General features: G+C 37.1%; 1 protein-coding gene across 13 annotated transcripts in view; it reads right to left on the bottom strand.

The window, feature by feature from the left end:
* EFR3A (EFR3 homolog A) overlaps positions 1-22,036 on the bottom strand; it is a 75,678-nt gene that overhangs the window by 19,284 nt on the left and 34,358 nt on the right. For 12 of the 13 annotated variants that reach the window (XM_064397325.1, XM_064397373.1, XM_064397297.1 and 9 more), the window contains 10 exons: positions 21,386-21,507; positions 19,559-19,708; positions 14,999-15,136; positions 10,414-10,492; positions 9,283-9,418; positions 7,948-8,112; positions 5,644-5,758; positions 3,737-3,788; positions 852-1,024; positions 371-446 (listed from right to left, as the gene is read on the bottom strand). In XM_064397325.1, coding sequence (XP_064253395.1) covers positions 371-446; positions 852-1,024; positions 3,737-3,788; positions 5,644-5,758; positions 7,948-8,112; positions 9,283-9,418; positions 10,414-10,492; positions 14,999-15,136; positions 19,559-19,708; positions 21,386-21,507 — 1,206 coding nt within the window. The remainder of the gene's footprint in view (positions 1-370; positions 447-851; positions 1,025-3,736; positions 3,789-5,643; positions 5,759-7,947; positions 8,113-9,282; positions 9,419-10,413; positions 10,493-14,998; positions 15,137-19,558; positions 19,709-21,385; positions 21,508-22,036) is intronic. The other variant, XM_064397336.1, reaches the window with a different exon arrangement.

The raw sequence follows: 22,036 nt of genomic DNA, 5'->3' as shown, positions 1-22,036 counted from the left end.
AAATACAAAACTGTCTAAAAATACAGCAAAATAAAAGCCAAACCAGAGAAAAACTGCTACTGAGCAAAAATTAAATGCTGCCCAGGGATCTAACAACAGGGAGATCTTTTCAGAATCATATTTTTGACATAAGCTGTTCTAATTTCATGCACATAAAGGTTTTAACTGAAGACATAAATTAAAATTTTATTGCATGGAATTATCTTTCACGTATCTAGAGAACCTCAACACTGAAATCACTGTAACTTGATGACAATAATTTGATACTGATCTTTGTGACCTGTTGCAAAACCACAGCTGTAGAAGAAAAGCAAACCCACTAGTTCAGTTAGATATTTCTAGAAAGAAAAGTGATGTTTCATGCTATTACCTTTTTCATGAAGCTCACGTCTTGCCTTGAAATCTTTTCACGTTTTATCTTTAGATCAGAAACATCTGGTATTATTCTACAAATGAAAAAAATGTGTTGTTTCAGAAAAAAAAAAAGTTGGAAATGAAGAGAATGTGGAATACAGGAACTATTCAAACAGATCTTGACCCAATTCCCATTTTAATTATATCCATGCTTAACAAGAAAAAAATTATGATAATCACATATTTTTTTATCTACATAAAATAAAAATAAAATTCTGTCTTCTACATGGCTAAACCATGATATTTGTAATGGCTATTTAAGGTACTGTGCTCTGAGGCTTACCTGTAAATCTCTTGCCATGAATAAATGACACTGATCATTATGCATTTACCAAAACAGTACATTAATAATTCATATTAGCAAAAACATTTAAAAATCAACTTGTCATTGAGGTAACGAACTGGAATTTCAAGCAGGCAGTAACAAAGGGCAGCACCTGATCCCTCTGAGCTTGGCTCTGTTGTCGTGCCGGTCGATGAGGTTGTGCAGGATTTCCAGCACCAGCTGCCTCAGCTCAGAGTCCTCCATGAGAGACGGAGACAGCAGCGGGTCCAGAAAGGGGGCAGGAAGTGCATTACTTATTGTTGTGGCTTTGTATCCTGAAGTCACCTGTTCATTGGTGGAAATAAAATTCATGTGCCATTACTGCATTGTAAGAATTAATTGCAGATGTCACTCCTTTTTAGTGAGATTGCTTTGGCATCCACAAGGTAGATTCAAATTGAAGTATTGTATTAATTTTGAAAATTCCTGACCTCACTATGAATTTGGAAGGACATCAGCATACATTTTCAAATTAAGTCCCTCATGTTAAAAGGATTTTTCAGGATCCTTTCTTTACAAACACACCCTGAATCAAAAAAAAAAGGTATGATTTATGATTTGTTTTTTTAATATGGCCTATGAAAAGTTGCAGGGCATAAATTGAAGATGATAGGAATTCCAGTCCATAATTACAATAGAGATTTTTCCATTTCAGGTTATGAGCTGTTCACATATGGTAGAGTAAGCTCATATGAAATAAAAAATGAGAAATCAGAGCCCATATGTACACCTCAAAGATTTATGGATACTATTTTATTGCAAAACATGAAGTAAGCAAATACCACTTTCTTAGAAATCTGGCGTCATAGTGTTATTTTAAAAATTAATACTACCTCTACTTGCCTCATTCAGTTACTTGTAACTAAAGCAAATTCTGCAGGTACAGAAAGGAAAATAAACTTCTACCTAACTACTAATTCAAATTTTAATTAGCTGAACATCTACAGCAGCCAGAAATATTTAAAATTTACCATCCCTTAAAATGGAGGTTATCAGAATATTACAACCTCCAAATACATTACAAAGTACATTTAACCTGTTGAGGATGAGGGGAGCAAAATCATTCCAAATTTAATTATAATAAATGCAATTGTATTTTCATCCAAGACTTACATAATAATTGTATCTTCTTTATATATATTCCACACCCTTACAGTTTTTACATGTGAACTGTGTTTTACAGGTTTTGGCTGGGATAGGTAATTTTCTTCACAGCAGCACATGTGCTACTGTGTTCTGGATTTGTGACCAAACCAGTGCTGGTAACACAGAGATGATTTGGCTGCTGCTGAGCAGGGCTTACACACCTCCAGAGGAATATCCCATATTAAAATGTGTCATGTTCAGCAGCACAACAGGAGGCAATTTGTGAGGGCTGCCACTGCTCAGGGACTGGCTGGCTATCAGTTGGGATTTTGTTTTATTTTATTATTACTTCTTTTTCTCATTTCTTGGTTTTGTTTTTCTTGGTTTCCTTTTTTTACTTACTAAACTTTTGTCACTGGTGCTGTCCTGGTTCTCTCCCCATGCCCCTGGGGCAGGGTGAGTGAGTGAGTGAGTGGGTGGTCCCTGGTGTCTCTGGTTAAACCATGGCACTGAGCCAGCAGGGTGCCCCCAGCTCAGCTGAGGCTTCACAGGGACGTGGCTGACAGGAGCACCAGGGGACAAGACAGTATCTGATCAATCACTCTGAAAATGGAAAATTACTGATATCACAAGCAGCAAGGCTGCTAATCTAAGTGCACACTTTTAATGAAAAGTGCCTGTATAGCATTAACCTGTCTGCCTGTGTATGCATGACAACAGACTAATTATGTTATGAAATATTATTCTTTTGTAAAGAATACATGATGTACAATGCTGGATTTTTTTCACAATATTTATCAATGACTGATTTACTAAGCAACAGAACAATGACTTTCACACCTCTGTGCCATGATGGGATTTTACTTCCATGTTCTAAAAGAGATGCAAACTAAAATTCAGTGTCCAAAATGTTAAATCCCTTCCACATGTACACTCTGACTCCCTTAAAACATACTTACAGCACCCAAAACCATTAGAACAATTCTTACCTGTTTTAATGGAATTTTAACTGGTGAGATGAATATCATCAGGAACAGTTTAGACATAGCTGAGTCTATGTTTAATGAAGACAATGTGCAAAATGACCACCTGAGGTCCTTCCTAACAAGTTTTCTATCCTTAAATTGCAATTCTGAATGCCCAGCTCATCTGCAAACCAGAGTCTAAGATTTCAGATTTGGACAAGCCAAGAATAGTTTAATCTATTTGCCTAACACCATACACGAGTTTCATACCAAAGCAGAGACAGAAACTCATTTTCCAGGAGGACATTCTTCTGCTTTAGTTTGTGAAATAACTCCCCTATTTGAGTCACTAAACAGTTCTCAGTTTCTGCAACAAAACAGGCCAGGATTCTACTGGCAAGAGCCTTCTTTACTACCCACTTTCTGATTTTTACCATCTGGGTTTATTTCCAGAAATATTCTTTGAAGATTTACAGCTGAAAAATGTATTTGTGATAAAAAATTCAATCACACCTTACAAGAAATTTGGGAAACATTAGAAAGGAAAGAACAACTGTGTCTGAGGTATCCATTCCTCAGGTTTTAAAAATATTGGCCATTCTACTAATTACCACTTTTCCAGGCTCAGAGATAAAAGTGATTTCACTTTGATGCTGCCAGTACTGCTGGCAGAGCTCAACCTACTCTAGGATGTTCTTTTGGATCTGCAGATGCAATTATAACTGACATTTACTGAAGTGCTCTAAGGGGTGGTGGTGTATTTCTTGTGCTGTTTGTAATGTAAGTTGGAAAAATGCTTTCATAATATTACACAATAGAATTACAGGTCCATGCAATAAGATTTTCATAATCCAGTGTTGTTATCCTGTACTTTTATATGTAAATATATACATAAAGTGAAACACTGAGTGTTTATAACATAGTATACTGATCACAGAAGGCTTACCATAAGTAAAGATCTCAGTAACATGATTTGAATCCTCCTTGTTCCCAAATCTCTACAATTGGAAAAAAAAAATGTAAATTAGGTTTTTTTCTTGCATATCTTTGAATTATTCTATTCTAGACATGATTCTCATTTTTGACAAGTGAATACAGCAGTCTTGGAAGGAATGCTGGATGATCATAGATAAAGGAAAGTATCTCCAACTGAGTTGCAATAATTTAATTGTTTTTGAAAGACATTTACAGGAAGGCTTAAAAAATGGAGCACATTCAGTTGAAGAAAAAATTAAATTGTATATATGAAGCAGATATAAATCTTTATGTTTTACTCTGAAATCTCTAAAATGTTTGACCACTATGAGCTTGATGTTATTTTCTCAAGTATCAGCACTGAAAATTTCTTCTGGATTAAAATTAAATTGAGTATTTTAAGAAACGCAGACATTTCTTCTTCAAGCCAGACCCGAAAACTTTGAGACTGGAAAAAAGCTACTGGCAAAATCAGTGAGAAAAACTGAAAGATTCCTCAGCTTTCATATCACAGGAAGGTACATGAAACACTACCTGAGCTATTCATCTGTTTCCATTTCCCTCCTGCAGGTATTAAAAGTAGCCAAATAGCTAAAGGTATATAGTCACTATTCTTGCAAGGTCTTAGGAGATAAAAGTGCACTTGGAATAAATTGATCCATTCACAGGAATTCTTTCAGGAAAGTAAAAAATGTATAAGCTATTTTCTCCACTAAATAGTGTAAAGGAAGATCAACCTTCTTCACAAAAGTTGGCCTCTGCATAGCAGTGGAAACTTCTACCTTAATGGGCTACATTAGGCTGTATCATTCAAATGTCTTAGGTAGCTGAAACCAAAAATTTAAGTAATGCCAGACTTTATCAGCAATCAGAAAGCCTTCTTTGCTCAGTGACATATGCACACTTCATACTAACATACTGCTCAGGCACATGTTTACACAGACTCTCATAAATGGAAAATTACAGTTATAAAAAAAAAACAAACAAAAAACCCAAAACAAACAACCACCACCAACAACTGTTTATCCAAGTGGAGAATTTCATATGGCTTGGTTCTTGAAATACCTCCACAATGAGTGACAACTGCCTGGCACAGACTTGTATCTTCCATGGAATAGCATCCCATGCTGCAGGGATACTGTATGAAAAGCCAGAAGAAGCTGGAGAATGACAATGACTTCCTACTTAATCTATTAGGAAATCACTTATGTGGTGCAAAGTGTCTGTGCACATCTGGAAAGAACAGCTGCAGCTTTTTCAGTGATTTCCCCATACGGAGGAAATGCAGTCTTTGAAACAAAATTATTCCTGTTACAGGGAAAAGAATTCAGTGTAGGGTGACTTTTAAATTGTGGGTTTATTATGTCTGCTCACTTATAGCTTTTTCCTATTTCTAAATACATAGGGAAAATCCAAAATTCACTGGAATTTCTGCAGTTATTTCTTAATCTGAAATCAACTTGTACAGAATTAAAAAAAAATAAACCTTAAAAGTAGTTTGTAAATTATGCAGCTATTTGAAAAAATGTATTTATAATTGAATTCCTCTCATTCTCAAAACCCACATATAAAAAGTTATAGAATTAACAACTATAAAGCACGTAATTTCATAAAAAAATGTACAAATGCAGAGAGAAAGAGTGTTTCAGTGAAAAATAAACTGCCTTCCAATCAGGTAATTTTTATCAGTAAAATGTCTGTAGGTTGAGTTCATATTGTTGACACTGAGCTTGTCCTGGTTCTGCATAGTATTTAATACAGCCCCTAAGAAGTGAGAATTTGCATTTCACTTTTGTTAATGTTTTTCACTTCTTAATTTATCAGGAATCTAAAATCTAGATTTTTAATCTGAAATTTAAAAATGTAGGATATACAAACCCAAGGTTACTGGAATCCATTGACTGTGAAGTTGTTCCCAAAACAGGTACTTTGCTCATGATGAACATCATAATCTCTGATCTCTGGTAATCTGGAAGATTGCTTCCAAAAAATCCTAAATAAAAACAGAATGAAATCACAGAAGAAAAAGATATATAGGGCCCTTCTCTTTACAAGAAAAGCCTTTAAAATACAAGGAATATATTAACAGGTCAAAATAGATGAAGAATAAACATATGACTTGTTTTAGGGCATAATCTCATATTTATTTTTGCTAAATGATTTTAGCAAGCCTTTTCATGATACTTTCATCTTTGAATACTAAAACTTTCTAATTTTATCCTCCTCTAAATACACAATTTAAAAATTAAATATCTGGAGTCTATTAACTTGTACTTAGTGAGGACTTGGAAGTGCTTCTCATGGCACATAGTATTGTCTGTTAAGTCTCCAATAAATATTACAAGTGAGGGGACAGAAATCCCACAGATATACAAGTATTTTAGGACTGTTGCTGTTCCTGGGGAGTGATGAGGTGAGGAACTTCCGTGCCAGCACCATGGGAAGAGGAACACTCCAGCATGGGGTATAGGGAGGGTTCCTGGACCAGAGGAACCTCATGGCAGCAGAAAGAGCCACAATGGCTGAGGGTAGTGCCAGGAGAAATGTCAGGCACACACACACCTCCCCTGCCTCAAAAGTATCTCTCAGGGAGTGCTAGCATCCATTGACAGGAAGGGAACTGCAGCTCCATCAGCTCCAGCAGGGAGGAATGGTTTCCACATGCAGAAGACCCTGTCCTCCCTGAGCTCTGCACCCACCACGAGTGAAGCAGCTGCCCAGACACAGCTCCAGTGGGAACAGCTGCCATCCCAGTGCCAGCTGCAGGCTGGGCCCTGCTTTTATGGCAGCACAGCCACAGCAGTGGGAACAGCTGTAGCAGCACACCCAGGGAACTGAGATAACACTGTTATTCCCAACATTCCCCAAGGAAACAGATCAGGGGGTTTTGGTTAATGGCAAGCCCAGCGTGAAACAAGTGTGCCCTGGCAGCCAAAAGCCAACTGTGCCCTGTGACTAACCAAACACAGCATCACCAGCTGGCTGAGGTGACTGTCCCATCTACACTGCACTGATGCAGCCCCTCCTCAAGTCCATGCTTTGGGTGCCTCAATCTAAGAACATCAAACAACTTCAAGAGGGGCAGTGAAACAGGAGATGCTGATCTCTCTCTGGTGACCAGTGACAGGACTTGAGGAAATAGGATGGAAGTGTGTCAGGAGAAGTTCAGATGGGACATTAGGAAAAGTTTCTTCACTAAAAAGAAGGTTGGCCACTAAATCAAGCTCCCCAGGGAAGTGGTCACAGCACCAAGCCTGACAGAGGTCAAGCAGTATCTGGACAATGCTCCCAGGCACATGGTTTTGTCAAAGCAGGGAGGAGCAGAGAGTTGGACTCAATGATCCTTATGTGTCCCTTCCAACGCCAGATAATTCTATTTTATTACTGTGAAATAGTATACCATTACTTCAGTAGAAAGAAGCTTCACAAAAGGTTGGTTTCTGGGATTTTTTTTTATGGGAGTTGAACATTTTAACTTGGGAGCTTTACTAAAATGGCGAGAAATAATCTACTACATACTTGCTACTGCTCTTCAAGGCAAGCAAAGGTACAGATCAGTGAACAACATTTAAACTACATCTCCTTCATTCTTTAAGAAAAGGAATACATATCATAAATGCACCCCAATATATAATATCCCTATCATAAAGGGAAAATCTGAAAAAAGGGGGAGACACTGATGAGAAATTTCAAGTGCTGCGTATTAAAGTACTTCAGTTAAAGTAATTCAGTTAAGTCATGGTAGCACAACTGGCCATTAGGTGTCATTGTTGCTACTACGTTTAACATTCATTTCTATCAATTTTAAAGCACTACCTACAAAAATATGTCTTACTGTATACAACTGTTTGCAGTGATTTTCATAGAAGGACTAATAGTAGTTCTGTAGCAAAGGTAGAGATTTCTACATTTCAAGTGCCACAAAATAATAGAATTTAAATTAATTTTAAGTACACCAGCATTTTTACTTTTCATAACCTTCTTGGCGAGGAGTTCAGTTAACATTTAAAAGAAAAACCTTTCAGAAAACAAATGCATAAAGCAAGCCTGAGAACGAGAAGCAAACACAATCAGAGAAACCACACTTGGTAGTATTCCTTCATTATTCAAGCTGGTCCAATATTATCTCACTGGGAAAAGGGAAGAAATTTTAAGTGAGCCTGTGTCAGTTGTATTACTCACCAATTGTTTGAATAATGGCGTTCTGGACAATCCTCTCATCACTCTCCTTGGAGCTTAAGCTTAAACTGATACTTTCAGGAGAGCTGCGCCTTTCACCCAGCTCAAAGTCAACGCTGATGCGCAGGTGCTTCAACAAGGTATTGAAAACCTCCAGAACTGTTGGGCCTGGAAACCACAAATAACAGTGAGGGGGACATGTCTGAAGAAAACTAAAACTGGGCTTTTCAATCCATTTTCACAAGTAATGAGAGTCAGATGGTGAAGAGAACAAAGTGAACTATAGTGTCTGAGGCATCACAACTAGAGAAAACTTTTGAGGTGTGCCTACACTTTGATACTTTAGAAATTAACTTGGAATCACGAAATACAGTCAGGTATATATGCATAATCTAATATGATCCTCTACTGGGTCTTGTCAGGATGGAGGTAACCTGATTTTAACTTGTGCATGCAGCTTTTGCTCCACCCATTGAACTGTCTTTATCTTGATCCATGAAACTTCTCACTTCTTTTCTACATTGTCCCTGTCCTGTGGGAAAGGGGAGTGCAAACAGCCCAGAGACAACTCACCATGCAAGTTTCAGATACAAAACAGAAGTGGTTGCTGAAATTAAGTGTCACTAATGGATTTAACTGCAGGTACTTGCCCCTGAACTTCAGTTATTTCAAAACTACTAAAATCCAGTTCTATACATTGGATCAAATCATGAGCTCTTTTCATCATATGGTAAAAGATTTCACAAGTGTGTGCATGCAAGTGGGTCTCATATAAAGAGGAAGGACATTCAGGCTCAAGCTAATGAAGCAAAACAATAATATTTCAGCAGGACACCAAAGAACATCAGGAGAAGAGCACTAGAGTGTACATCTCTTCATAACCACTCTTATTTCAAGGAACTATTCTAATTTTAAATGACATTATTTCACCTTATTTCAGCTTCTTCACAGCCATTAAGGTAACATTTCTCAAAGATCATTCTACTCTCACAATACTCAGGTCACAGCTGTATCACAAAGCAACAGTGTTCTTGACATTTTGCAGTGACACAGGGATCTCTCAGACTTCATGATTTCTTTCCAAACAGGAAATAAATCACCATTTTTCACTCATTTTTTCATGCAAAGGATTATATAAGAGTCAAATAACCCAGTGTATACACTTGGAGTAATTGCAAACCAAGTAAGATTTCAAGCATTTATCAGCACAAAGGAAAAAAAAAAATATACACAAAACCACCTCAAAATGTTTCCAATCAGTCTGAAATCAAAGGGAAAATGAGCTCTACCCTGCAAATTTATCCTTTGACCTGATGCCTTTAATTTAATACAACTTACCGATGGATCCTTTAGCTGCTATTGCAACTGCTTCCAGAAGAACCTGAATAATGCCAGCACGAACTCGTGCTGAGTCCCTTTTGCGGACATCAAGGTGTCCAAGGATTTCCTGTATTACATGATGGGAATATTGTGCCTATTAAGAAAACAGACAGAAAATCTTCATCTGTGACTTTAGCAAGAATAAGCTCATATATCACTAAACTATGGTCATGACCATGTTCCCATTCTGTAACATTTTCATTCAGAAATTTATCAAAATTACAAGCAATTCATGACTAAATATGAATTCAAAAAACTGCCATGACAGATGAAGCAATACAGGTTCATTCAGCCAGCCCAGTGTACAAAAGAGTCTTTTAAAATACCCAGGAATATCTGCAAGCACAGAGGAAGCATGAAGTTGTCCTTCACTCAGCTAACTGCACTTCAAAGAATTCAATACCATTGATGTAAATGGTGAAAAAACTCAGCTTTCTCCCACACACCTGGACTTTTACACTTTAATCTTCTGGGCATCTGTGTTTGATGCAATCAAAGAATAATACCTTGAAGTTTACAGCAGAAAATAGAATGGCTTGAGTTGTGAGAAATCTCACAGACCATCTTGTTCCAAGTCCCCTGCCATGGGCAGGGACAGCTTCCACTACACAGGGTTGCTCAAAGCCCCATCCAACCTGTCCTTGAACACTTCCAGGGATGGGGCAGCCACAGCTTCCCTGTACAACCTGTAGCAATACCTCACTACTCTTCTGGTAAAGAATTTCCTCCTAATGTCCAACCTCTGTCTTCCCTCCTTCAGCTTAAGGCCACAATACAGGTTGTCCTCTATTAAAAATCCTCAGCACAACAGCTGTATGTGACGTTGGTCTCTTGGGTTGGAAAATCAACACAGCTGTATTGGCATGGAAAAATAACCAACCTGAGAGATTTCTTTGTCAAGCACCACGTCACACCAGCACCCTGCTCCTTGTTCTGGAGAAGGACCACCTCACTACCTTCCCTTGAATCTTCTGGATTCTTTGACTTCATCTACTGTCTGCCATTAGCATGGTGAGATGAGCACTGAAACCCCTCTCATGTGCTTGAAACATGTATGCAAGGAAAAAAAAATCCAGGAGAAAATCCTACCTGTATAGAATACATGATAATTTTAAAGCAGGAAACAGCAAATTCATTAGGATCCCATAGTCTATGATAGTCTAAATGCCTGTAAGAAAAAAAGTAAGACATAATGAAATAATTACATTCTACAGATATTATAATTGGTATCTTATGAATTTTCTCAAAATTCACCTCAAAGGGATTATTTACTAACATAAAACTTCTATACAGTGATTTATGAACCAGGTGAGAAATTTAGAATTTCAGAAAAGCTCTTGTTTTCTAGGTTTAGGATATGATCACAAAACATTTGGCTAAAGATAAATTCCTGTTCTGGAAATTTAACAAATCCAGTTACACCAAACATATATAGTTAAGAATACACTGTTTCCACATAGAGAGCTGGGACATTAGATGCTTATTTACATGAAAGGGATCTGCTGAAGGTTGTAACACCTTGAAAATTCATACTTTACAGAGGATAAATAAGTTTTGAATTACAAGCTGCAAAATAATTAGGGCTGAATGCTCCATCCAGAATAGAAACTCTGAGAAATATTTTTGTTTTCATGGCAGTTTCATAAATAAAATAGATGGAAAACAAAAAAGAGCTGCTCTTTGTGTGTATATGCCTTTATGCTCTGAAGAACTTCAACATTTACTGCAAGAAAGATCAAAACAAAATCCCAATAAAAATGCATCAGTTTCTCTTTAAAAGGAATAGGAACCACAAATTATCAGTGTTCCAAGCAAATACAAAAAATTCTGCTTAAGCAGAAATGCTGAAAGCTATGGATAGGGCACACAGATTTTTGTAAAAAAGAGATCTGTGACCCTGAAAAAGCATCAAAAAAACCCCTGTGTTTTTTCAGTCTAGAAGATTGAAGAAAAGGTAACTTTGGATGCATTTTAATTGGTGTGATTTAGGTTTAAAAAAAATCAAAAGAAGTCCACAACAACTTCACCAGTGAACAGCAAATATGCCAAATCAGCAAAAAAACTTAACAGTAAATTCTGCTCCTAAACAGGTATCACAGCTGCTCTCCCTTTTCTCAAAGAACTTAAAAAAGACTTAAAGCTGCTTGAAACAACAAACTGAAAAGCTCTGGAGGTGAAAGAAGCCAGCACTGTGAAGACAGGAGGACTGGCTGGATGTTGTAACTTACTCTGTCTACAATCTGGAGATCTCAATTCCCTCACTGGGCAGCTGCTCCCAGCCCAGTCACCCACACACACAGGTCTCCTTCAAGGCTGATTAAACCAGATGATACAAAGCATCTCCTATACCCTAAATTATCTTATACTCCATTGCAGAAATTAAAAAAAAAAAGTTCTGCCATTTTGATACATCACACAGCTTTAACAGAAATCACTACAGGAAAGAATGTCAGGAATTTTAAAATTATTTGCCTGCTAAGATAACAGCAGATTTACATCACTAAATATCCAACTTGAGTACCTACTGGTATCATGGAATGGAAAATCTTACTCTCCACTATCTTCTCCTGATTGGAATTGATCCTTTAATCTTTCAGGGCATTGTGTTCTCTGTTGTCCTTGACATTTCCTGTTCATCTGCACCAAAGATCTATTCAGGCAGATTATGGTCAACTGCATCCCATATCAGGTTAACAAACAAACAAAAACTTCCTCTCTAAACGAGACACAGTTTTGTATTGCCAGAAAGGGCAAGTATTAGGTGCTGCAGGCAGATGAACTGCTGGGAAGACAGCAGGGGAAAGATGACAGACTTGGCTAAAGCTTTGTGTAACAGCTCAGTGGGCAGCATACTTTGTACACTGGAATTTTCCTAAGGACAGCAGGATTAGATTCCTGTAGGTGATGTATTTTACTGACTGTAACAGGTGTATTCAATGTAGTTTTGCTTTTGCAAAAGACAGTAAAGAGTATTTTTAGTATGGTGTATTTACTTCAGTTAAAATCAAGTCATACCTTAACTACTTTTTTTCAGATTCCATTTCTTTCAATAAAGAATATCTACTGAAGATTGGAAAACATTCTATTGCTGGATTAATAAATGCCAAACTCTGCCTACCATTGAGATCTGCTGCACATATGTAGCAAAAGTGCACAATTATTGTCTCTCAATTTCAAAGGAACAGCAGAACCAGAAATGCAAGTTTCTGGGGAGAGAGCCACTAATGATACCTGAATTCTTTCTCAGTGCCACACAGGCAAGTAGTCCTTAAAGTAATAATGATAAATTCACTCCAAGGATCAGAAAGCATAACTGAGTCATGCATTTATGGGGATATATAAAATATTCTGCTCATGCATCATGTTTGCTGAAAGAATATTGAAAACCAGTCTGTTAATATTCCAAACCCCTCCACACGTGATGTGATAATGGACGAGAATGGAAATGCAGTTGTTACACTTGGGAAATTTCACCAGATTTCTGGATCTCTCTGAATCTGTCTAATCTATTCACCATTGCAAATCCATGCTAAGTATGTCTCAATAGCTTCTGACTGTTGACACAACATAAAAAAAATTTCAGGTAATATTAATGTAATGTTTTTTGACTTTCATTAAGCAATTAGTGAGACTGATTTGTAAGATTTTATTGCAAATTATTATTTGAGAGTTTCTAGCTACTGCATGTAGATATAACCAGAGATTTTCTGCCTAAGGCAAGGAGAATTAATGTCAATCCAAACCTATACCAGGAGACTGACTTCAGATTTCTACTATCTTCATTATATTTAAAGCCCTCAATCACTGAATAAACCCTGCCTCATGATGTAAGCAGCACTGGTCTCTCAGTTTTGCAAAGAAGTGGCAGCATGTTGCCTGACATTACAGTGTCACATGAAGCAAACCTTCAGGTGGGGAACTGAACCTGCACCTTCTTGTTAGCATTGTAATAAGAGGCCCTATCTACATTTCCAGAGTTTCCTTAAAACCTGTGAAAGAGCTGGACATTGTTAGAAGAAACTGTTTTCTAATCAGAAGCTAAGTCAGGTTTTTCAATCCAATAAAGTGCAATAGACTCTCTATCTCAAATTTTCACTCTAACTGTTCTGTCATTCACAAAGTGAAGCTGATGAGACAGAGCACTCCCTTTTTGCTTAGGAAAAACAGCTTGAAATTGCATTTTCTGCGTCTCTTGTTCTTGAAAAATACTAAACCTTTACAGCAGTCATTTCTAAAAAGCCACATCTGGCAATTTGTCCTCAAAGTGGAACACAAAAATGGTGACTACAAAGACTCTCTATTCATAGAGGAGATAACATTCTGAGTAACTGGTCATTATCTATCATTTCAGTGCATAAATGCAGCATGTGGCATGCTGAGGTGCACACAGACCAACTGGCTCCATACGGCCATAACGTGTAAGAAAGGAAAAAAGGCTGGAAATAAGCTTTAGAGACATAGGCTTTAGATCAGCCACAGGAAAAGCAGCTATGACACCTTCTCAAATCTCAAACCAAGCACTACCTCTAGTCTGTGGAATCAGGAATTATTCATAGGAAACTTCCCTGCTACTAAAATGATTCAAAAGACTCCAACAACTGCAAATGATGAAAATGATGATAAAGTTTTGAGATAAACCCACTAAAAGAATTGAGAAGTGGTCAGAAAGCAGCTGCAGAATAGTACCAAGTAGTCCATCCAGACTGTGTAGTAATGAGGTGTTCACTGTGATTACAGGTATTCTGTGCAAATTTTAAATCTAGGAAGGAATGAATGTTTTTTTGATGTAACACTCAACTTTGCAACAGCAAGTCCTCTCAGATGGGTATAAGAGATACATACAGAAAGTAAGGGAATGGTACAGTTCTTTGTAGCCAATGTTTTTCAGGATAAACAAGGGGTTACAAAAGTTTTCTGCCTTCAACACCAACCCTATCTATTTCTTGTTAAGACTAGTAACTTGAAAATGGCTTTTGATAGCTTGAGGGTCTTTCAGCGTATAAAGAAAATACTTAATCTTTGTGGGAAGAACTAGACCATCCAAGAGAACATATTCCTGTACCTGGGATGTACCTTGAAAAATCTACAAGAACAAGCAAGCAGGTGTCCTCATCACCAGGAAAAGCCAGAGAGTAGTATCACCGAGTGTTAATACAAGAGGTATAGTTTGCACTGTGTGTTTTTGTGCATAATGTACAACTGTGTGCATATCTGCCACTCACTCCTAAATGAGCTGCTAAAGATATTAATCAAAGAATATCAAAACAGGTCCTGGAAGAAAACGGCAGGAAAAAATAAATTGTAACTTTATGGGGCACAGTATTTCTTTGTGCTACCTGTACTTTACTTAGTTTGTCTCTCCACTGATTGTAACACTCATCTAGCCTGGATAAAGTTTCACATTGAAAAAAAAAAGGCCGTCTGAAGCAAGAACTCATGTAAATTATTGTATTTCGCTTGTAAAAATCAGTAAAGCAGGACATGCATTTCTCCATTACTGCCTTCAAGTTTATAGACAGAGGAGAGAGAAGAGGAGAGATTAAAAGAGAGGCAATTTTTTTAAGAAATGTGAGTGGAAACCTTTGAGCTGAAAAGTAGGAAAAAATTTAATGCAACAGAATTGAGGATGAAATAAAGAAAACCTCTTAAGATCATCCACAAATTTTTAACTTACGCAAAAACTGGTCTGACAGCATTATTCATATTTCCATAGGTTGCTCGTCCCAGTAGCTCCCTGAAACAATTCTCAGCCAGCACAGAAGGATTTTCTTCTTTCACTCCTACTGCAGGAGAGGATGGGGGGCCTATTCTGCTGAAATAAGACAAAATGCATTGATTAGATTACTCATTACTGTATCCACCCTTGGTATTAAAACATTCACGAGTCACAGTCTTGAACTAGGCAAGAACTGCATTTCAAATATGCATCAAACCAGAATTCTGAATAATGTATTTCATTCTCTTATAGCAGGACCATAGATCATCATCTGTTAGTAAATATTTCCATCATCTGTTCACTCAGTACTGACCACTGTAATAGTAAATATTTATATGGCAAACACAAAAGCTGCTAATATTCAGTTAACTTGTTACCTACCACATTTTGATAAAACACTGTGTATTGGTAACAATCAACAAAGGCTGTGAAACCACTAAAATAATTTAGACAGAATCTTAGTAATATTGCTCAGATTAATGATCTCTTTCACCTGCCCACTACTGGGGCAGGTGAGTTCATGAGTCCATACTGTGTGGGTGAGTATTAACTGAAACTCCAGTATTTCTGCACAAACAGATAGCTTGTGAGTTGAAACAAATGTCTGAGTGAACTGATTAGAACATTATCACCCACACAGTTACTTCTAAATGGACAGTGTAGAAGTTGGTCACCCTCTACCTGAGTGTCTTCCATCATTACTATGGACAGGGCACTGCTGAGCCCCTCCCTGTGGCACCGTGGTGAACACAGGTTTCAGGAAGGAAGTAAACAGCTCCCCCTGAGGTACCTCCATGACTTACCAAGAGTCACTGGACCTACAAGTGGCAACCTTTTTTTAACTCTCACAAAATACAATACAGGAACTTAAGGGAGGATTCATTCATTTACATTAACATTATGTGCGTTTAATTTCAGACTGCAGAAACCAGTGCACTAAACCCTTAAACATAATTTCAGTTCTGCAGTGCAAGCTGTGAGTTAAATACATTTGAAAGTGTCAACCAAGAGCATTCAGTTTACTTAAGCATCATAAAAGCTTTAGAGCATTATAGAAAGCATTATTTCAATTACTGCAAATTGAAATATCACTACTCAAATTAAGATGTTAACATCATATCTGTAATACATGTTTTGATGGCAAAAGATTTCTAGTGTTTCAATACTACTGAAATCTAAAATTGGCCTTATGAAAATCCTGTTGCCTCTGGAAACATCAGTGTTTCAGGAGTTGCCACAACAATGTTAGCCTGACAGATTTTAATAACACAAGAGCCTCGGGAACCCTGTTATATAAGGAGAAATAGTTTTACAAGAACAGCATGATTAGAATTTTAAAAGGTATGACAATTTGTATATAATCCACCATGAGTATCACATAACTCCAGCTCTATCAGCTGCTGTGCCCCCCATCCTCCATTTTTTCCTTCCCCTGTACTGCCAAGACTCTGATCTAGGGCGATGGGCACCTTTCTCAGCACAGAGAAGGTACAAGAGATAGTGTAGAACTGTCATTGCTGTTTTGACAGAGATTCCCTAAAACACAACAGCATTGCAAAGGTGGGTGTGTGGGGAGGGGAGACAAAAGCAGAAAGCACAGCACTCAAAGTTTAGCCTGTCTGAAAGAATTCCAGTTAAAATGAAGTAAAATAAATTATGTTTTAAGTGCTTGTATATGCAAACCTACAGAAGGTGACTTCTCAGCACTGCTTGGGAGTCTTTTTTTAGATGAATCTTGCTAGTATAAAATGTTACTCTTTGACTGTATCAAAATGTCTAAAATTATCCTGTGTTATGAATGGGATAAACATTTAATTTGAACTTTAACATCACGGACCTCAAGGTATTTCTCAGTAAGCATTCCTTGGCATTGCAGATAATAGACAATGAATACTGAATACTCTCTTTAGTTTTATAGGAAAGCTTTGTACAGCCTCTTAATTTTCTAGATTCAAATTAGTATCTCATACTCATTTTGTTTAACTGACTTGATTTTTACAGAAATATCAGAAAATCTCTCAGAAATCCAATTGGAACAGTTAAGAAAAAAACAGTAGTATTCCTCTGCACCTAAACCTTTTGTACTACCACAAGAGGGCTGAAAATGTGTTTTACAATGAAATGGGCAAGGACAACTCCCTTTAGCTGTTCTACTGGCTTTTTTGTGGGAATCTCTATCAGAAGTGGCAACAAGGAACTGGAAGGAGGAACTGTTGAAGTACAGCAGTTACCATAGCAAACCCCTAATCACAAACTTAAACTACCTCACAGTAACCAAGCAACTTAAGCATGAGACTTCTTAAATGCCAAAAAAACAGGACTGGCCAAAGATATGACAGGACATGTGAGTAAGACTTAACCACCACTTTTGGGCAGAGTAGGCACAGGAATGTTTGACTATGATTCACTCACCCTGAGAAAGAAATAAATTCTAACTTTCCTCTAAAACAGAATTTTTATGAACATTACAGATGTATCAGAAGGATTTGAAGTCAAGTTTACATTAAGTGCTAGTGTCCCTCTGCCTGAAATAAGGCTGGAAGGTTTAGCTCCACAGTTATGAAGAATATGTCACAAAGTAAGGGAATTACTAATTTCATACATCCCTTCCCTATTTTGGAGATGCATAGAAATAGATATACACACAACATAATGTCTGATAGGCATGTAACTAGAATGTGCACTCAGATACGTGAACAAATAATGACATCCACAAACAAAATTATATTTTTAAAATGTTACTTAAATAGGAAATTCTTAACTCTAAGACATGTCTCATCTTGTATGTATTTAAATAATCTTGAATTAAGCTGTGAAGTTCCACAAGCTAAAATTACATTGACTCCCAAGGTAAGTACCAACATCTACTTCAGGTTTAACCAAAAATGTTTTTTCTTCTATGAATTTAAGTTGGGGGTATTTTCTGGAATTTCTGCTCTTTCTCAAATAATGCTTTGACTCCATCTGCCAGAACAATATCCTTCTTACTCCTACTCTTCAAGATGTTTCTGTGCTCCACAAATATGAAGTCACACATAAAATAAAATGAGAAATTGTCTGTAACATCATTTAAGACCAGCAGGTAATAATTTACAAACACTGTTTTGAGCTTTTCTGTCATGTGCACATCATAAAAGGCCCTTACTTACCAACTGGAAAATCATTAGTCTTTTTTTTTTCATGTTCAATAGGACAAGTTTCAAGCTCAAAAGTTCAGAAATTTAAGTTGCTTTTTGACAGACTTGCTTCTCAACCACTACTATTGCCTTGCTCCACAGATGATAAAAATAATTCCAGCAATACATATAAACTGATCAACTTTAAATGGCTAATCCAAATTCTACTTCAGTCCGTTTTCCATCAGGAGTTAATTTACTTGTGCTATAAAAAGGAAAGTGTATGCCCAAGGGCGCTGTAAAGAGTACCAAAGGACAGGGCCCACCTGCAGCTAGAAGCCCTGTAAGAGTAAACAAAGGCAAACCAGGCTCTCCTTGCTCAAACAGCAGCTTCAGTTCATTCTTCAGATGTAAAATTCAAGTGGATATTTCTGTAAATATTGTGTGGGCCCTCAGTTATATACAGTAAATAGATAAGGCATGGACAGACAGACAACTATTGATTTTAGCTATTTGGTCTGAAAATTTGTTTTAGAGATGAGACAGGTACTGGCAGTCAGAAATAACACAACAAAAAGAAAGCTGAGGAATTGAAAAATAAATGCCAAAACTCAAACTAAAAAAGAGAAACTGACGGATCTAGAAGGCTGAGTGAAAGCACAAAAAGCTCGTTGTTATAGGAAGGCTGCTGAGCCTCTTAGCAGGCAAGTTTTGAAGCAGTCAGAATTGGAGATGGAATTAATATTTCATTTGCTTGCACTGCTGAAGTTCATTTTATGGAAATTTCCCAGTGCTACCAATAAATGGTTTTTACACCTACACAATGTTTAAACAGAGACCAAAAAAAGTGACTTTTCAATTGTAAAGTGACTGGCATCTCCTCAAGCTTAATTGTCACAAAGATCTTTTTGAATATATTTTTGCAAATGTTGCAAGTAACATGCCTAGGAGTCACTGAAAGCAAAAAGAGAAGGTGATCTACATATAAATAAAACTTTAATTCCTTACGCTAAGTACTGTTTCAGCCAGGACAAGCAAATCTTACTAATGGCTAAAAACCTCAATTTCTAACAAAGCTAAGTAGCAAAATCATTTGAGTCACCTAAAAGCCTTTGCTTATTCATCTCTGCACCTGATCCACTAAAACACAGAGTTTTAGTGGAGTCAAAATATGGATATGTAATTTCTAGAATTACTTTTAGGCCACCAGAATCTTGAACAAGTGAATAGATGTGGTTGAAAAGATTTTAAGACAAGAAACATTAAGAACCATTATGCAAACCTATACTATCAATTTCAAGGAGCCTCAGCAAGTAAAGGTGAGTTGAGAAAAAGGATATCCATCATAAAAACTTAGGTTAGAGATTAAAAAAACCACACCAGTGACAAGGAATACACTCACCTGTCAATATCTTCTATTTTCTGCATGTTGAACAGCAGTGATGGCACTATCTTGTCCATGTGCTGAGGTTCCCAGATAGTTGCTCGAAGCTCATCATTAACTGCTTTTCGGACCACTCCCTGAATGCCCCTGATTCCAGCAATTCGGATCCTGAGGAAGGAAAAGAGGAGTTACTGAAGCTGAGCAACACAGCACCTCCCAGCAGGGCTCTGGCAGCAGTAATGAAGTACTGTGGAATTCCAGCAGGTTTTCACAAGCAGCAGGTGGGAAAACTGGCCAACCATTAAGACTGTCCATGCTTTGTTTGAACACCTTTAAAGCCAGTAAGGAAGCTGACAAAACAAACAACTGAACAGAAGATGGCCTGTAAGGATAAAGCTGACACTGCTCAATGAAGACTCAAACTTTGTGCATCACCTCTGACAAAAGTTCCCTGGATAAAACCCACCAACTCTACCCAATCTATCACCCTTCAGTTGAAACTTCACACAATCTCAGCCTATTCCAGAGCTGAAGGAAAATGGGAAGCTACCACAACACAGCTGAAGAGCACAGCCATGAGATTGTGCCATTAGAAGTTGTAATTAAGGCTAAGGATTAGTCAGAAAAGATCTTCAAAGATTTCTGAAAGATTCACAAGGTGGAAAGGAAAGGATAATCCTGTCTACTTAAACCTGATGGAGAAAAGGAACCACCACTTTAATTCTAAAATCATTTGAATAAAATCAGCTGAGAACTAATCAACGACAATGAAATAATAGAAAGAAAAAAAATTACATAAGTACAAAAAAAGACTTGGTCTAGCTGCTAGCTATTGTCATCATTTATGAAACAAAAATAGCTTGCAGGAGAATCTGTGCAATGACATGAATAGCAAAAGACTATTTTTTGAAGTGATAATGGCAAATTATGCTTTACAATAAATGGTAGGAAGATAATTTACTTCCTGAAAACAAGTAGAATCTAGTACAGCTATCAAATGAAATAAGTACAAGACGCACTAAAATTTTTAATTATTTGTCTTAAAATCCAACCCTCATTTTTTAAATCTTGATTCAGGTATGGACAAAACTTAACAAGCCCTTGCTCAGTCAAATTCACTGAAGTAAAACATTTCCAAGATGAATTACAGAAGTAAACAAGATCTGTAATTATTTTTGTTTGGATTTCATTTTGTAAATACCTAAATCTGTAGCTGCTTGTATCTTAGCTATTTCTGAATGAAGTTTTGTGCATTCAAGATGAACACAATTTCATTCTAGATCTTTTGAGATCGTTTGAATAGGATTACACACAAAGAAGGAGAGAAGAGGGATGTACAAACAAGGAGAAAATTGCTGCTGGGAAGGACACATCCTTTAGGGAGGAGCTGCAGGAAAAAAACCTGACACTTACATAAGAATGGCAAAAATAGAATTCCCATTCATGGAGGCTCTTGAGTTTCACACACATGAGCATACTTCAGATCTAAGAAAACACAGTTTTAATGAGTAATTCTCAAAGAGCAGACTTAATATATGCTTTTGCTTTTCATATAAGTAGCCTCGTTGATATCTCAAGTAAGTTATGAACTCCTGCATTTGCAGTAATAAGTGGTGCCTTTCTGGAGAAAATCCACACAATCCAACATGCATTATTAAGGTAAAATTACACCTAAATATCCTAGGAGTTCCAGCTACCTAAGATTTGCAATATTTGACGCTACTCAACAAGTCAGACAGTCACTTTCTTCTTCAACTAGCCCAATAAACACCTTAATAAAAGCTGTGTGACAGACAGTATTAAGGTGTCAACAGTTTTCAGTAATTCCTGCAGAATGACACTTACTCATTTTGTATTTCTGGATCGGGGTCACAGGAATGACACATGGCACTGAACCGCGACACAAAGAAGTCGTAGCGTCTGTGATATGAAGGTGTGTCTTCTTCAATGTTGGCAAATTTGACAAACTGGAAAAATGCAATACATTTAAAAAAGCTGTTAATACCAATTTTCTAAAATACAATAATGAGTAATAGGCTTAATTTAAGCTTAATTTAACAAGTAACATGAAGTAATTGCATGAAGAACCTACTTTTGACAGCACTTTAGAACTTCAGAGAAGAAAAATCTGAATATAGGAGGGTTTTCTTTTTAAAGTCTTCCCACAAGAACTTCATTTAGATAGTTATGGAAGCATGAAACTGTATGAAATGCAACATACTATGCAGTATGGAAACATCTAACACTTGAACAGTGAGTCATCAGCTGGCAGAATCATTTAGGTTGGGAAAGACCCTTAGGATCATCAGGTCCAACCATTTCCCTAACACTGTCAAGTCCACCACTAAACCTTGTTTTACAGAACTCCAGGGATGGTGACTCAGCCACTTCCCCAGGCAGCCTGCTCCATCGGTGGTAACTCCTTCAGAGAAGAAATTGTCCCTAATATCCAGTCTAAACCTCCCTTGACACAACTTGAGGCCATTTCCTCTTGTC

The sequence above is a fragment of the Passer domesticus genome, chromosome 1 (genome assembly GCF_036417665.1).
Source record: "Passer domesticus isolate bPasDom1 chromosome 1, bPasDom1.hap1, whole genome shotgun sequence".
NCBI lineage: Eukaryota > Metazoa > Chordata > Aves > Passeriformes > Passeridae > Passer > Passer domesticus.
This window is presented reverse-complemented; position numbering and strand designations above follow the sequence as displayed.